Source organism: Anopheles merus, chromosome 3L (assembly GCF_017562075.2).
Source record: "Anopheles merus strain MAF chromosome 3L, AmerM5.1, whole genome shotgun sequence".
Classification (NCBI taxonomy): domain Eukaryota; kingdom Metazoa; phylum Arthropoda; class Insecta; order Diptera; family Culicidae; genus Anopheles; species Anopheles merus.
Genome location: NC_054085.1, coordinates 33686915 through 33704626, shown reverse-complemented (window position 1 = coordinate 33704626; position 17712 = coordinate 33686915). Strand labels below are relative to the sequence as shown.

Sequence of the window (17712 nt, the reverse complement as noted above, 5' to 3'; positions counted from 1 at the left end):
ACCATGCAGTACACAAAAGCAATCGTGAACTGACAACCAGCCCCCCCCTCTTCGGCATAATCACTGCCGTGTGGAGCTTTTTTGTTTTTGTTTTCGGTGTGTGGATGAATCGAATAGCCAGCAACAACACAGTTGCAACGGCAAAAACAAACACAGCACCAAGCGCAAATAACAGCAAACAGAGCCCGGTCGACCGACCCGTTGTTTCTAATGCAATCTCAGCAGCTCTGCGCCCTGGCGACGCCAGACGAGAAGGAAGCAGACGCGAGCTCCGGTGGCGTGCCTGGCGCTGCATTCACATACGCAAATGATACACGCTCCGTGCACACGCCACACACCGCAAGTTGGCCCCCTCGAGCGGCGGGGTCTTTGGGTGACAGCGGGAAGCCGAGGCGCGGGCATGTGGCATGATTACTGGATCACCTTGGATGGGATAGCAAAATGAATGAATAGAAAACGAAAAAGCAGCGGCAGCAGCAGCACTGAAAAAAAAACAGAACGCCGTTGCTAACTCTCCCTTTCTTTCATTGGCATGGCGGACGCGGGCGGACGAACGAACGGACTGCGCACGATGCACACCGGAGCGAACGAAACTTTCGAACGATCCGGTTCGATCACAGGCCGAGAATCGAGACAGAAAGCGAGTGAGGGAGAGAGAGAGCGCGAACTCTATTGCAACATCTTGCGCAGTGCGGCGGTAGACGACGAACCGACTTAACATAAATTTGCCCCGCGGATCGATCGGTCACCATGTAGATGCTTCGGGCGCGGTGGATTTGTGTTTCTTTCTCTAAAATAGTTTGTCTTCCTTCACAGTCAATTTTGGAGCGGTGGTTTGAATTGAAAAACACGTTCAAATCGTTCGTTTGTGGCTCGAATGAGATGTTGTATTTCGTATTTTTCTTGGAGTTTTCTATGCGAAGAGTATGTCTTCTAATCGCTAAAATTTTGCAACATTTTGCAACGGTGCGACCGGTCGGTGTCGGTTCTCCGACCCGATCCGCCGTATGAAACATGTATGAGAAACAATTTGCTTGGAAAGTAGGGCTGGATTCTTCCATTCCGCGCACAAAAAAAAAACGGGAACCGCTTATTACGGCACAGAAATCACTTAAACAACTAGGCGTCTACACAGTATTTACATATTAATCGAGAGTCGAGAAGGTTTCCCGTGTAGCGGTGGAGCGAGAAAGTCGGTGAAAAGCGCGGTACAGAACCGAAGCTAGTAACGGTTCGGTGTTATAGCAGTTAAAACGCAGCTTTTGCGCTGAGCTCGCTGTGCTTAGAATTGTACCGTTCGTCAAGCTCTATTAGACGAGAGTTAGGAAAGAGAAGTTGTTGAGGGGGGGAAGGGATACCTTCTGCTCATCACGCATACCGTGGGAGAGGCGTTTTTTGCATTCTATTCCGCTGCCTCCTCGGATGTACAAAATGTCAATGTTACTTTCGTCGTCGTTTGCCGTGCAGTTTTGAGTTGAGTGGACAGTTTTCTGGAGTAATAGTGTTTTTGTTGTTGCAATTTGTTTTCCTTTTTTTTACTTCAGTTGAGTTTTCTTTAATTTTCCATCTTGTTTGTGTATTAAATTAAGTTATAAACGACAAAAAAAATACATAATTGTAATATCCACAGCATTCGTTGTTCTCTTACTACTCTTGTTTTTATGCGTGTCTTCTTCTTCGTTTTTGTTTGCAACATTCCATTTGTTTGTGTGTATGTGGAATGGATTCCATCTTGCAACTCCCGCCTCGAGGAAAGGCTTATCAGAATAGGTCTCGAGAATGGCCTCCGGCAGTGCGCGAGGCAACGAGGCGCGAGACCAGACGTAGCCGGGAAAAGGAGACTAGGTAGGGCTGAAACAAAAAAAAGGTCGCTAAGATCCTACCTAGCTAGCTCCTCGGGCGGGACGAAGACGGAGTGTTAAATCTGCAACGCACCGGAAAGTGAGAAAAGTGCGGTTGCGTTGATAGAATTACCAGGAAACGGAAAGAAGTTGTTCCCGTTGTTCATAAAGTGAGAGATTAAAAGCGAAACATTGAACAGTCGTCCCCGCTCTTAAAATCTCGAGATACAATGATTGCTCTAAAATTGAGTGTTTACGACCTCCGCAAAAAAAAAAAAACTAAGGACGCATCGAGAAAAGCTACAAAAAAACATGTTAAAAATGGTCAAGAAGGATACTGCAGAAGATAAGCTAAGCCTTAGAAGAAACCATCGCCGGTCGGATCGTTCATCCACGGGTAGTTGTTCGGGCAGCGGACGCACGTCTGCAGGTTGATCGTCTCCCCGGGGACCTCCTTGGAGGTGAGCTTGCAGGAATGCGGCACCCAGCAGGCGGGCTGTCCCTCGACGACGCACTTCTCCCTCCACGGCTCGAAGTTCTTGACCTCGTTGGTCGTTCTCGGGTTCTGGATCCACTGGATGACCTGCGTCATGGTGACGAAGTACACGTCGTTGTGGTTCGCCAGCACCTCGTCGATCCAGTACAGGAACGCGTCCAGGAACTCGGGATTGTTCTTCAGCCAGGCGGCGTGGAAGTACAGCCCGAGCGGTGCGCGGTTCTGGTCGTAGTGCCGGTCGAAGTTGTGGTTGAGGAAGTTGTAGAACTGATCGCCGGTCAGAATGTTCGAGCAGGAGTCGACCATCGCGCAGCCGGGCAGATACTCGTCGTTGGTCGGGTCCTCCCGGCGGTCCAGCTCGTTCATCACCATCTCCCAGACGGCGTGCGAGCGCGTCGGGCAGCTCTGCAGGTTGCCGTGGCAGCGGTGCGGCATGCGGAAGTACATCGTGTACGGCCAGAGCGGCGGGTTCGAGAGCGGCGCCGTGATCGTCGAGTCGTACAGGAACGCCTGCTCCTCCATCATGGTGAACTGGTTGTTGCCACCGACGCGCAGGTACGGCGCACGCACACCCACGACCGAGTTGTCCGTAATGTTGGCGTACTTCTCGATGATGATCCTCATGCCGGCCATCTCCTTCGCCCAGTCGTCCACGGTAGCGTTCGACCAGAAGCGCTCATCATCGTTGTGGCTGTTGTGGCAGTTGCAAAAAAAGGGGAGAGAGAGAGAACAAATGTTGGAGGAGGTTTGGACATAGTGACCAATAGGTGACGGTGTCTGGCGAGGTCTTTCAAGGCTCCTTCGTTTCCCCTAACTCGAAACAAATCAAACGCGTCTATGATGCATCCCCCCCCCCCACACTCTCGGGGTACTTACGTGATAGAGTGAACGGCAATTTCGTGTCCCTTGCGGTGCGTCTCCTGCACGGCCGAGTAGTTGGTGTACTTGTGCGACACGAAGTACGTCGCCTTGATGTCGCAACCGTTCGGGTTCTTGCGCTTGCCGTTGAAGATCTCCTTGTACAGGTCGATGTTGTTGTTGTTGATCGCGTCGTCGAAGGTGATGGTGATCATCATCGGCACATCCTTGGCCGGCAGGCTGCCCGGGATGGTGGTACCGTCCTCCGAGCAGAAGCAATCGGGCAGCTGGCAGACGGACTCGTCGCACGGTGGCGCACGGTTCGGGTCGTTCTCGATATCTAGCGTGAAGCAATGGGGGAGATATGAACCGAAACATCAAACATAAGCAACGAGCGAACTGAGCATGTAGAGTGAGCGATATCTCTTTCTCTCGAGAATCATTAAAAGTTATCATTGAGCTGCTGGGATGATTAATAGCGTTGCGGCGGACAATGTGCGAAGTTTTCAAGGTTTGCAGCGCAAAGGGCAGTGGCAGCAGCGGACAAAAGAAACGTAATGGAAGCAGTAACAACGCTGATCGAGACCGTGAACATTGCATTTGCACTTACGGCTCCGTGCGACTTCGATAGAGATCTTCGTTAGTTCACATTGCTGATGGTGCGGTTGTTACGAAACAAAGAAAACATGTTGACCAACACCACCACCAGCAGACCGGACCGGGGAACCGATCGACATGATGTTAAGCTTCGTGTAAGCATGCAGCTTTGGAAAGCATGAACTTGTCAGCTTCGGAAAGGACACCCCGTCTGGCCTGTGGTTTCCCGCCCAGCCGTCCATCAAAATGCTTGTTTTTGCTTCGGTTTTTGCGGGAATCAAACACCTCTCCCCACCTGATCGGACACCGAAATCATTGACAGTCACGACGAAAAGCGAACAACACTCCAGCAAAGCCCCGAAAACCTGATAAGAAAACAAAGCAACCTTTTGTTGCTATGTCCCAGGTCTTACCTGGCCCGCCAAGCGAAATCCAGTTTTCTCAAACGAAATCGAGAGTGAAATTCAATTTACATATCGAAGCAAACACACACACACACACCGGTGGTGGTGCCACACCCGCCCGATCTCGGCGTGACCCGTGTCGAGACACGCCGTCGGAGAGAAAGATCCGTAAAGATCACGCCGATTTGATAACCGCGCGCGCGAGTGTGAAGGTTGGTTTTGGCGTGGCAGCGGTATCGCGCCCCGCGGGGCCTAGTTTGTATGTGTGCTTTTCAGGTTTGCTTTTTTTTTTGCTGCCCTGCCTGTCTGCCTGTGTTACTTTCCTTCTTGGCCCGGCTCGAAACCGGCTCACCGGGATTATGCGTCTCCCGAGCGATCGTGCGGCTCCGGGCCAGAGGAGAAGGTGATATTACGCAAAGCGAAAGTGTGTGCTTACGGCGTGTCGGCGGACTCCCGAGGGAGTGGAGACAGCTTATAAGGTGGTTGAGGGAGGGGGAGGGGGAGGAGGCGGGCTGCCTGATATCTCCTGCAGCCACATCGCTGCTGTCTCGGCAACTTTGGACATAGGTCCAGATGATGTCCGCGTGTCCGAAAATAAGTCACCACCGCCAGTCCGCACAGCAGTTCCTCGCAGTCTATAATGAGCAGTCTTCCCTCCCTTCCCCTTGATTCAGTTAAACCTGTTTGTGTGTGTGTGTGTGCGTGTGTGTGGCAGGTCTGACCCAAACGTCGCGCTCACTGCTCACTCTAGCCGACCACGACGACGTGGCTGAGACACGTAGCTGGAATACGCGGCTACTTCCACATATCGCTTTTTTTGCTGCTGCTGTTGTTGTGGTCACTGTTGTGACGTATGCGGAAGGGAAGGGCTACAGCATGGGAGAGCCATGATGTGTGCGCATTTTATGCGTACCACCCATATATGCCACCGCACTATCACGGCACTGTGGCGTGGAGGGCAGCTAAGTGGCAGCTTACCGACGACGCTTCCTGATTGCTTCCTGCTTCTTGCGATTGGCGCACGCCAAGCACCATCGCCACAAACCGGATCCAGCACTCGAATAGTAGGTGCTGCACCTGCTCCCAAGGGGCTGCTCAGAGGGCGGGTAAATATCAGGAAAGTTCAGGACTTGCAGGCCTCCCTTTTTAAGATAGGTGGCCAACCTTCAAGCACCACCACCAGGAACTTTCGCGCACCGTGATGAAGGACGCGTAGTAAGAAAGGAGTGTGAGATTTATTCTATCTGATGGGACAGAAATTGACACGATCCTTCAAATTAGATACACATGAGGAGGGCAATGTTTAACGCGCGCGCCCACAGAGAGGGATGACTGGGCTGTTGATTCAATTAACAGGCGTGAGCTCACCGCTAGACGTTGCCGTTAGACTTCCTAGATTCTAGACTGTTCAAGTTGAGTAGGTTTTCCTGGGTTCCTGGAAACAATGTACCTACTTGAAGGCGCTGGTACGATAGAGGCGTGCAGGAACTATCTAGATATTCCGATGCGGAAATTGTAGGCTTCACCTTTCACCTCCCAGCACGCTTTGACGATCACCGTTGTTCTGCCTCGTTAAACGTGGCTTGAAACATAACGTCCCCGTGTAGCTCATGTAGCTCTCTAGCCCTCTAGCCAATGCCGTGTAAGGTTTTGTGTGCCGTGGGCAAATAACACCTACAGCCTACAGTGGAATGTCTGCACGCGAAAAGTGCATTCTCATGCTCGCGCGGTGCTTGGCTGTGTTGTGGCTGTTTTATTAAATGGCCACCACACGAAGGGACGGAAATTAATCAACAATGCTCCATTAGCAAAGCAGTTGCCCATTACTGGCCAGTGTGACCGGCCAGCTCCAGGTGGCGAAAGAACGAACGAATGCGATGTTGTTTTCGATTTTCGGACTGGTCTGCATCGTTACCAACCAAACGAGAGCGATGCTATTTCAACAATTTGCCCAGATGGCGTGCTTTTGTTGGCGCACGGCTAAGCAAATAGCGAATAAATAACCCTATTAGTTCGGCAGTACCGCAAGCCCCACGTCACGACACACACCCAAACCGATCGCGGGTGGGCAAGAATTGGACGTTGGGTTGGGATTTATGTCTAAGCCGGTCGTGCCAGGTCGTCCACCGGTTCCTTTAATTTCATTGTGTCTGGCATTTCGGCTGGCGTTCGGTGCATGAAATTGAACTTTTCTTCTTCCATCCAATTCCCACCGCCACCGCGTTTGTAAGCGAGAAAGCGCAATGTGTGTGGCGGTGTGGTGAGTTGCAAACGATCGATTGCAAACGATCGATTGGGAGGGAAGACTAGACTAAAAACCCACCCCGGCCCAAGCCGGCCTCGATCCCTCTCGCGGGGGTTGCTGCCGTCGCGTATCGGTGCGATTACATAAGCCAGCTGAGCTGATCGATGAAGCTTATAACGGGGAGAGCGAGGCGGGCGGCTAAAGAGTTGCCAACCGAAAGGGTACACCGATCGGCGTGTAACCTACAAACCCGCTTTACCGCCACAGACTCGCAGCGACAAGCAAATCCTCGAGGCGAGCAGAGGGGCTGTAGTCCTGCTATCTCCCAGCGCGACACACACACACACACACACACGGAGACACCAGATTGGTTGGCCGGGCGTGTGCACAAGACCGGTTCGTCGAGCTCCATGGTATGGCAACTCCGGTACGGCTGATCCGAGTGACCTAAACACCGGCCTGGAATCTTGTCTGCTGCACCTTCGCAGATTGATAGAGAAATTACACGCGACATACACCGTGGCGGCGGACTCGACCGCCATGCCGTGCAGGCATGGTTTGAGTCCTGTTGCAATGTTTGGCTAGAAGCCTTACAATTTTTTTTGTTTATTTTTATAGAGACATTGAGCCAGCCTTACAAATTTTGTGCTTTGGAGCACAGTTTTGGGGTTTGCGGACGGACCATTGCACTGGATGGTTTGATATATTCTGAACAGTGTTTTGCTTCATGATTAGTTTCTCAAATAGAGATATCTGTGCATTACAATACTTCAATCCTTTATCATGAAGTACTCATTTGAGTTTTGAGTTTCTTTGCAAAGGGTTGTAGCGCACTCACAGTGTACAGAATCATTCGTAATTTTCATAGCTCTTATGAGAGCTTAATCTCGACGAGTGTTTTCATTTTCCGAATCAACACGTTCGTGGATTTCAGAACTCATTTGAGAGTTGAAGCTCGTGGAGTGACTCATTTCGTAGAGTAATAACTCACTTACAGGGAAATAAAATGTATACAACTCTTTCGAGAGTTAAATCTCCACTGAGAACTAATAACTCTTCACACCGACTAGCAACTCTCTTGCGGCAAATTAACTCTTTCGTGTATTAAATAACTCTTTGGTGAGTTCTCACTCGTCCGATCGCCACGAGTGTTTTATAAACGCCGGCAATCAACTTCTACTTCTGCTTTGATGGCAATTTAGGAGCATAGAGTTTTCAATTTTACCTCCCCATTCTAACTCATCTACTCAGAATAGGCTCACGCTACTGAGTGGTTATTCCCATCCCATTAGCGTAAGCAACTTAAATCGATGCAAATCGCCTGACTCGGTCGGTTCGGTCACACCACCGTGTGCACACACCATGGTCTAAAATATGCGCACATAATTATTGAACCAGCCGCGACCATTCGACCGGCGCGAAGAATAAGAGGAGCTCTTAAAATAGGACCCAAGACTCGACTGCAGGCAAGAAAGTGTTGTTGTTCCCAGCGCCTAAAAGAGGCACAGGCCTTGCGTGACATTGTGGCTCGCTTGGGATGCTGGCCGAAGACGGCGACGACGACAACGGCAACCACGATGAAGACGTCGACGTATGCACGGTAAACCGTTGCGTAAGCTTTTGCAATTCCACCTGCTGTCCGCGTGTTAGACCCCGATGATCTCTCTGTGTATGTGTCTGTTTTTGTTGCCGTTTCTGCTGCTGCTGCTGTGATTGTTGTTTCGTGTGTTGCTATTTTCGTGCGCGCATCACATCGCGATTCCTACGCTGCATAACCTTTTGCGGAGTGTGTTGTCAAAGGTAGTATGTACACCACTCTATCAGGAACCCTCTGACCATCCTCGAAACCTCTCTCTCTCTCTACCGGCACAATGGTGCAAACAAATCGGGTAGAAGAGGGTGAGGGTGCGAAACAAACAAGCAACATAAAAAAAGACCATTGGCCAAGCTAATTGCCCCGCGGGGCAGCAAAAGGCTAGCAGTAAAATCAGCCCCGCACCGTACAACCGAACCGTAGAATCACGCTTACATCCGGCTCCAGCAATCGGCCTTTCTCCTTTCACCTTCATCCACGTGTGTGTGTCTGTGTAGGGAGTTTTTTATTTATTTATTCGCTGATGAAGGTGCAGGATATTTGCAAAAAAACATCAGTTGTTACACAGCTGTTCCTGTACTTCTTCAAGCACGCGCGTTGGAGGAAATCGGCTCTAAACGGGAGCAGGCGAGCGAGCGTGCGTTTACCACATCAACCAATTTACCTTAGCTGCATAGTTTGAACCGAAAACAACAACAAAAACCCGAAACAAACACACACACACGAACACACAGTAACATGGAGAAAAACTCGCATCATTCAGGAGCGCAAAGTGCATGCCAAATGTGAAAGCCACTGTGGGCCGGCATTTGTTGCGTTTAGCTCTGGGTTTAAAGTCAAGGGATTCAGGCGAGAGTAAAAGTGAGAAACCTTTTGCAGTGCTCTGTGAGTGCGTTATTTTGTAATGGCCCGCGTGATGTAGATCGCAATGATCGCAAAGCCCCAAAACCCGGGAATCGAAAGGTGAAGGTTTTTTTTTGCGGTATTTTTTTCGTTTTTTTTTTTCAAAAAAAGATCCTTTCCATTTCGTTTCGTGGTGTGCGTGGTTGCTACCTAACAGAACTGTACCGCGCAGGAAAGACCGCGCACCAGGGGGAAAGAGAAAGTTTTTGGCGGTGAAATTATGTGCCCTAGAGCGGCCGAATCCCTTCGCCTGCCACAACCTGTCTTTGCGTATTGTGTGAACGCAACTAAAAATAGCTTCCAGCCGGACTACAATCATTTCGCACAAGAGTCTTCTACGAACGATGCGTACGGTGGGGGGCTTTTTTGGCAAAACAACACGATCGCAAAATCTTCCCCAAAATTTTTTGTGGGTTGCGGCTAGCTTGTGCAAGGTCAGACCACGAAGAATGAGGCGCGTATGGTAATGTGTTTGGAGAGAAGAGCTTCAAGAGTCAAAAATAGGCATCCATTCGATCCTGCTGGGCCAATGTTTGGCAAGTCTGTGTATCGGCTGTGTATCCCTCGCCCCGCTAAAAGCAACATGTGGCGACTGGCTGGGCGAGCCGAACGGCGGCTCTCCCTCAAGGACGTCCAGGTTTGGATTTCAGAGCGTCTGCAACTCGAAAACCGATCGCCGCACCGTGGCAAGCGTGTCGCGCCTTTGTGTGTTTGTTGCGGGCGCATTTGTGGAATGTGATCTTTCTACCGCGCGCCCCGGAGTTGCCACTGGTTGTTTTGGGGGGAAGGTGACCCGAACGGGCGGACGGAGAGGGCGGGATTTGTGGTTTTTAGCACCACTTTTCGTAACAACTCGATTAGGTGGAATTTGGCTTCATTTGCTTGGCTGCCGCTGTTGTTGGATTGATTTAAAGGAATCCAGTTTCGCTGCCACGCCTTGGCGCGGATTGTGGAGGATTATGCAAATACTCGACTCGCGCACTCGATTGTGTGCCAGTCGGGTGTGTGTGTGTGTGTGAGGATGCTGCTGCTGCTAGTTATGGATATGAATTTTAAACCGGGCGTGATCTATGGCACGGCCTCCAATGAAAAGGTGTTTTTTTTTAGGTTTTCTGCGTGGTTGTGTGGTTAATTTTGGCGCATAACATTTTGGGGAGAAATTCGATCGGCGGTTGTGAAATCGCTCGGAGACTTACCGCAGGAGTTCTCGTCCGAGCCGTCGCTACAGTCCTTCTCGCCGTTGCAGAACAGGCCGCGCTCGATGCAGTTACCGTCGCCGCAGGCCAGGAACCCGTCCTGGCACAGTGGCTCGTCCGTGATCAGCAGCGGCTTCACCTTGCGCTCCTTGTTCTTAAACTTGCAGTTCTTTACCGCGTCCTTCCAGTCGCAGGTCTGCTTCTCGATGTCGAAGTACAGACCGGCAGGACAGCGGATGGCTTGCAGGCCCTGGTGGTGAAATAGAGAAATACATCCCAGCAAGATGATAAGTAAGCTTTTCGGTCCGATGGTTTGGGAAGTTAGCTAGAGGCACCAGCCGGGTAGCAGCGCCGTACTTACCGACGATGTGCACTGGATGACGTCACGGCAGTTGTCGCCTTCGCCCGCTACCAGCCGGAACCATTCACCGGCATCTTTGTCTTTGCAAAGCTCTTTCTCGAATGACTCTTCCTTCTTGGTCGTTTCTTCCGCCTGTCGCTTGATTCGCACTTCGGCCGTGGCTGTGTGGGGAAGGAAGAAGGTCGTGGAAAAAAACATGAAACGAACGAAATCGAACCTCTGAATCTCAATCTCAATCCAAGATGGGTATGTAAAGTGCACCGAAGGTCAGAACGGTTAAACGTAAATCTAGTACACCCAGGGTAAAGTGAGCCTCAAATCTTGCCTTCTCCAGCACTCTCAGCGTGCTCCGAAGTGCACTTCGTTCTACTGGTGAGCAGGCAATTTGGCACGCCGACTATTACCGTCCACCGGCTAATGGTGGAGCATGTTGGCCCGGGTCGACCTAGTGCCCGTTTCGCAGGGCCGTGATACCGATCGCCCGTGCCAGGCAAAGATTCATCTCTTCGTGTGGCTTCTTTTTGTTCACCCCAACCACCGGTTGGGCAATCGATTGCCCTCGGGCGCGTTTGCGTGAACGGCTCCCAGCGTGAGGAGCGCATCGATTCGGCAAGATGCATGCATGGGTGCAAGGGGATGAGCAGTTAGTCGAAATGATTAAGGTTACCCTCCCCCCCCCCCCCTGTGTAGCACGGTGACGGTGACCCGGGGTACATTTATTGACTAACCACAAGGTACGGAGGTACGGCTGTACGGTTTAAGTATCACTTGTAGATCGCTTGAACCTTGACCCTCCCTCCCTCATGGTATGGTTAAGTGGGCACTGGGGTCCGATCGATCTTTTGCACGCGCATGGGGTGAGAAAAACAAAAAACCCCTGACGTTGAAAGGGGAAAGTTTGCTCCGAGCTGGTGGGTGGTGATGATCATGGCGCGGTTCGGTGCGGTGAGAATTGAGCCAAACTTTCGCACCGACTGCGTTGCGACGTTGGAGCCCCACGGTAATCGATCTTTTGATGAGCGTGTTAAATTACCGATGCCGGGTCAGCGGGATGGGACGGTGTGTGCTTACGCAGTTAAACCATCAACCACTGTTGTTTCGTGCAATAAGCTAGAGTTCAAGCAGTGTTGACATTTTGTGCGAAACGGTGTGTAATTTACACAAACAGTTTCGTTGTGACGTTGTGACCAACAAAAAAGCGTGTCATCTGTAGCTGTAAGCCATTGCTTGCGTTCCCCTTTTTTTTCGCCGACAAAAGGTGACACAGGCTACACATTAAGCCGCTCATCCTCATGCACTCTACGGCGGCAACAAGTACAATGCAACAGGTGCAGCTACAGTCGCCCCGATGGGCGATGGGTTTGGCAGCCCTTGGCAAAAGCCCGGACGGCAGTGGAATGCATCTGCCGCTGCGGCGGGACAACCAGGACAGTGTAAGCGATCGAGCCGTGATTCGTGATCAGGCAATCGCAACAATATTGGGAGAGCTTAGCAGCAGCAGCAGCAGCAAAAAAAGAACCCAAGCAGCAAAACCCATCACACGGTGTGAGGCAAACACTCCTCCTCCGTTTGACATTTGATGCGGCACCCCCCAAAACCGTGTTGCGAAAGGGTCTTGCCGCCAGCCGAATGGATCATTTTCCATACCAGCATAAATGGCTGCTGCCGCTGCTACGGCAGCATTCGGTTTCCTTTCATCATCTGGGCGCGTCTCAAAAGCCGTCATGGAGGGGGGGGGGGCATGCTCAATGGGTTTGAGGTTCATTTGTTTGATCTTTCCTCGGTGTTCCTCGGTATGATCCCGAGGTTCGACTCGAGCACGGCTCAGCTAATGAACCCGAAAACCGACCACGCAATCGCAATTGTTTTGCTGTATCTTTGCGCACTGGATGGCAATCATTACTGAAGCGGGGTGGGATCGAAAAAACAAGATTGATTTTGTCGATCAACCACCCCCCCTATCTCCTCTCATTTGACGGGGTAGGATTCAAGGAAGCGGTTTGGATGTTGAAAAACAAATTATAAAGAAGAAAGAAAAAAAAAACTATCACTTCGATTGCAAGCAACCACAACCGGCATGCGTTGAACGCGGAAAGCTGTGGCACGATCTCGGCGAGCGATCGTGCATTGCATAAGGCACCACCGCCGCGCGCTCGCTCTGGCGCTTCCCTTACCGGCTGCCAACCGGCGGAAACAACAAATCAGCTTTATGCGATGAAGCCGGGACCGCTGAAAAGGATGTAATGGCAAAATAAGTAACCCGCACACCCATAATTGCTTGGCATGGCTCGGGCATAGCGCTGCGCTCGAGCTTCATTAATGACGCACGCTGCACACGCAGCAGAATAGCAACGACCCATGAGGGGTTGGTTTGTACCGGGAGGGCTTTTGGAGCTATCTTTTCACCAAAAAGTTGATGGAAAATATCTGCCAGCTATCGATTATATTGGATTTTATTTGTTTTGTTATTTTTTCGGACAACTCGAGCAAAATACACACAGGAAGGTAGCATGCTGAAAAAATTAAAACCTCCCGTCTGCGAACAAATTCAGACCAATCAACAACTTAAGAAGGGAAGGTATCTGGGGCTTGAGGTACATTAGTGCCATTTCCAGGGAGATGTTGAAATTACAAGCAGAATCGCTCATAATTTCCGCTTCAGTAGTGAAGGCACCGCAAGTACCAGGCTTAATAGTTTAAGTGTTTTCGTAGCTTGAAACGCAATACTTGGCTCGAAGGGTACTACGGTTTATGAGGATATTGGAAAAGTGAAGGTTGAATTAATTAATTCTCTCTTTTTAAGCCTTTAAACAAAGCATTCAATGAATGTGAATAAAATCCTAATAAGCCTCGTCTCAAAGGCTATATCTTCAATATCTTTTTGTAGTTTGGAGGAACTTGGGGATTATTGATTGTACATCTACAAACAGATGCTCTTAAGCATGTAATATTGGAATTTTTGAAGATGCATTCTCAAATTCTGAAGAAGTTCAGACAAAGAATCTGAAGAAGCTCTGGGATAAACATCAATATCCTCAAGATCATCTATTTCTTCACAGCAGAATTTGTCTCAACGAAGATCCTAAGTGAATTCCTGAACTAAACTTCAGCAATTGATGTAGGTCTTCTACTCGTGTTCTTGGAAAAGATAGCTTGTATTGAAGCATTAACTACATTTAATCTGTGTGTATTAATATGACTGTTAAACCAACACCCCTATCGCGTAGCCCATTCCACCCGTTCCACTGCATCGAACCCATTTACATTGAGTTTGAGGTGACATTTTGGATGGCTGCCGCGCCCGCTGTTACGAGCGTGTCTTAATATCTGCATTTAAATTCTTCGTTTTTGTGTACGTAAAAAAAATGAAACGTTCGGTTTCGAATTCCACCTGGAAACAACAACAAAAAAACAACCACATCAACAGTCCCAGAGTTTGGAGAAAGAGGTTGTGAGTGTGTGCTCAAAATTGGCTTGCATTATGCGCTGACGGAACAGGTTTTCCGCGCGCGCTCTTTCGTCCCAGGATCCACACCGGATCCTCGAGGAGTGTCGGCGGGCAGTTTGCTGCATTATCACGTAATACCCGCTGGGAGAAAGAAAGCCGGTACGCCAGCGCAAACCAGCCACCGTCAAGTCCACCCGGTTCCGGCCCGCAAACCGCTTGAGGATCGACCAAGTAAAAGAAAAAAAATAACACGCGATTGGGTGACGCTAGTGATCGTGTCCGCAATTCATCCGATCGGGACGTTGCAAGCGGACCGAGCGATATGCTGATTGTATAATGTTATCTGCTATTCAGGTCTCTCCGTTTTTGTTTTTTTGCTCCATCTCCATATCCGGTATGGGGTGGAAAATTGAGGCACCGTCTGTGCGGTAATCGCGCGTGTGTGTGTGTGTGTGAGCTACACTGAGCTACGGTGCGGAAGTGTTAGCGTTCGCGATTAGTTGCAATTAGGACATTCCGTCCTGCGGGAGAAGCTCCGGAATGTTCTCCTCAGTCTTCTTTGTGGAGGTGTCGTTGGAGATGGTTTTGGTTTTGGGGCTAACTCTACCAGCGCCACTCCAACGATCGATTGTGTGCGTTTGCGTTGCAAAGTCGTAGATGCGTGTCAAACCAGCGCAAGCAAAAACTCCCCCGTAAGGCGTAAGCCGTCCAAAGGGTGAGCGATAGGGTGAGCAAATTTGTGAAAGGTTTTGCACCCCTTCCCTCCCCGCCATCTCACCCGGCAGTCACCCGATCTGCTTTTACGCGCGTGTGTGTGTGGGACACAGAAACTGGTTCTTGTGCAGCAGTTCGTGCCGTCGTTGCGTTTGCGCTCAACGGCAATTGCACTGTCTTTTTTTTTCGTTTTGACGATCGCAAAAAAGAGCTTAAAGGGAAAACGCCCTCTCCTTCCCCCCCGAAAAAAAAAGTCTCTCAAACTGGCACAGCGAAAGGGGGAAGGAGCGGAAGCCCTTTCCCCACAACGCTCCTTTGGGTTTTTGGGTGTTGCTGATGATGTCAGCCGTTCTGTAGCAATCGACCCCTGTCTGGTTTGTAGGGAAAGGCGAGTGGGTGTGTTTTGGGGGGGGGGGGGGGGTGCGAGCACTTAAAAGTAGTAAGCTTACCTGCTGCCACCGTTAGCGCGAGGATGCCAATTAAGGCCAGCAACTTCACCATGTTGACGGTACACTTTCGCCCTGCCACTTGTTTGCTATTTGCTGGAATAGCACACTACTACTACTTCTGCTACTACTTCTAATTCGTGTCTTCGCTACACGGTTGCTTCCCTGCGCTTCCTTTCCTCGCTGCCTTGACGCACTTCAGGTTCACCGGAGAAAAAAAAAACTTCCAAAACCACCCTCGCCCAAAATAGTCCTCGCCAGGGCAAGTGACTGCACGCTGGCCTCTGGCTTCCAACAAACCACGCACTCGGTCACGCACGCACTCGGTCTGTCTGTTCGCCGCCGTCTGTCGGCTGCTTTTGCTGGTGGTTCGGCTCGGTGGCTTCAACGGTGAGACGAATTGTTGTGTTTGCAACGGCAGCGCAGTAATGGAAAGAAACCTCCGCCGACTGGGACCGTGGTGGAGACACTGACTTAATGCTGTGACCGTCGCGCAGCTTTGCAGCTCGGTCGACGGGCTTTTTCGTGTCGAAAACGGGCGCGCACACACACACGCACACACACACGCGGCAAAACCGTTTCCCCCTCTCCCTGCTTCCTTCTTCGGGTGGCAGGGTTGGTTTCTGGCAGCAAGCAAAGGGGGCTACGCTGGGGTTTTTGAGTGTGCCGTGTGTTGTTGTTTTGTTGTGTTGTGCTGGCCGCGCTCGAGAGGGGAGGGCGAGAACCGATCACGATCAAACCGGTCACTCAGTGCGGTTGGCCGAGACCGAGCGAAGTAAAAAGTTTAAGCTGAATTGCACCGCACACTGACTGTGCCACCTTTAAGAGGTCTTGTTTCGGTGGCTGTGTGGTGAGGGCTTTTAAGAAATCCGCTCACTACACTCACCGGAGCGGAGCACTCAGCAGCACTCGCGAGCCGTGCTTTTCACGAACAGTGCTTGCAGAGTGGTCGCTCCGGTAGAGGGGAAACCGTAGTGAGTGGGAGCTTTTTTATTATTTTTCGTCGTGCCGTTTGCATCGGAAGGTACAGCTGCTTGAATATGGCTCATCTCGCACCTTTCCCATACGCCTTCGCCGCAACCGTGTGACGACCGTGAAATCGGGCTGGTTGCGGGAGTGGCGGGAAACGGGTGACAGGGCGGAGGTGAGAGACATTTTGGACGGGTCCTTTCAATTGTGTGTCGATTGTTTAGCGGCTGCCTGCGCACATTTGCAACCGATTAATTGTAGCAATCTGGTAATTCCACATACACAGCCCACCGAGCAAAAGATTATGCGAGACAACCAGTGGTGACACACGTGTGTTGCGCTGTACCGTTGCTAGGGGGTGATTGTGAAATTGAAAAAAAAAAATGCAGAAGTTAATTTAATAATGGAATGTGGTGCCAACAATAATACAAAGCAAAATTTATTCTATAGAAATTATTTATATTCTGTGGAAGTGCATATTTGTATTATTTTATTCAGATTTTTTTTAAATTTTTAATAGTTACTTTTGATACTCTATTGTATGAATGACTTTTCGACTTTTGACATTCCATAGTATGAGTTTACTTCTTTGGTTTCATTTCAGAGCATTTTGAACCGAACAAAGAGTAATTGAAGGCTTTCTTCTCTTGTTCTTGTTCTGTACTTTTTCGCTTAAATTAAATTAATTTCGCAGCTTAAATTTCACTTGCTTATTTACATTTTAGTACAGGAACTATTCCGCTATTTAAGACAATTGAAGGTTTAATTGGAATGTAAAATGACTCCGTAGTAAAGGCTGGTCCATCCCTAAGGCATAAGGCTTTGCATTAAGCATTAGGCTATATGTTTTTGAAACAGCATGTAAAACAAACATCCGATTGTTATTTATTTATTTGTTTATTTGTATTTGTTAAGTGATTGGTCATCATTGCGGCCTTATCACTGAACTTATATACTATCTTAGATGTCTAGCATAGCAATGAATAACAGAAAGCATCACAGTGCATTGTAACATCGGCACAAATAAAAAAAAAACAAAGAGTATCACAGCAAGACATACACAGGGTAACAGTTCCAGTCAAAAGAGTTCCAGTCAAAAGAGTCATAGTGTTCATTGTATCTGATAGCCATCGCAGTCATAGGTTCATTATTGCGATATGTACGTCTAGTTTGGCTCTTAGTACCCTATTGTTTCTGAAATTACGAGACTCGAGTCCAAGTATTAAACACTGGGCGTGATAACTAGATCTCACTGCTACGTTACATCAGGATGTAAACCGTAAGACTAAACGGCTGAATTTCTTCTGCACTGACTCGATCTTATTCGACCATAACGAGGACGCTGGGCACCAAACTACTGAGGAGTATTCTAGGATGGATCTGACTAGTAATTTGTATTATTTAAATTTAATTTATTGTCCCATAAACCTTCCAAAACACCTTCTTGATTGAATCAATCATTATAAAATGGCTTGGGAGCAAGCAAATATAACCGCCTGAGGCCTCCTTTGCTCATGATCTTCCACTGCTCTTTACCATGCTTACACCTAGTTAGATGTAGCAAATTACAAACAAAGGTAAATGAATTAAAAAAAAATACGAAACGTAACGAAAATGACAAATTTTAAAGTAAGTTTAAA

General features: G+C 49.4%; 2 protein-coding genes across 2 annotated transcripts in view; one reads left to right on the top strand and one right to left on the bottom strand.

Moving 5' to 3' along the window:
• Positions 1-17712, top strand: part of LOC121600356 — a 131304-nt gene that overhangs the window by 22613 nt on the left and 90979 nt on the right. The window lies entirely within an intron of this gene.
• Positions 862-15883, bottom strand: LOC121600354 (chitin deacetylase 1). The gene is made up of 5 exons (XM_041928851.1): positions 15107-15883; positions 10496-10656; positions 10135-10384; positions 3214-3535; positions 862-3028 (listed from the first exon to the last, which is right to left on the bottom strand). Exons 1-5 carry the CDS (start codon positions 15156-15158, stop codon positions 2200-2202), a joined length of 1614 nt encoding a protein of 537 aa, XP_041784785.1. The 5' UTR covers positions 15159-15883; the 3' UTR covers positions 862-2199.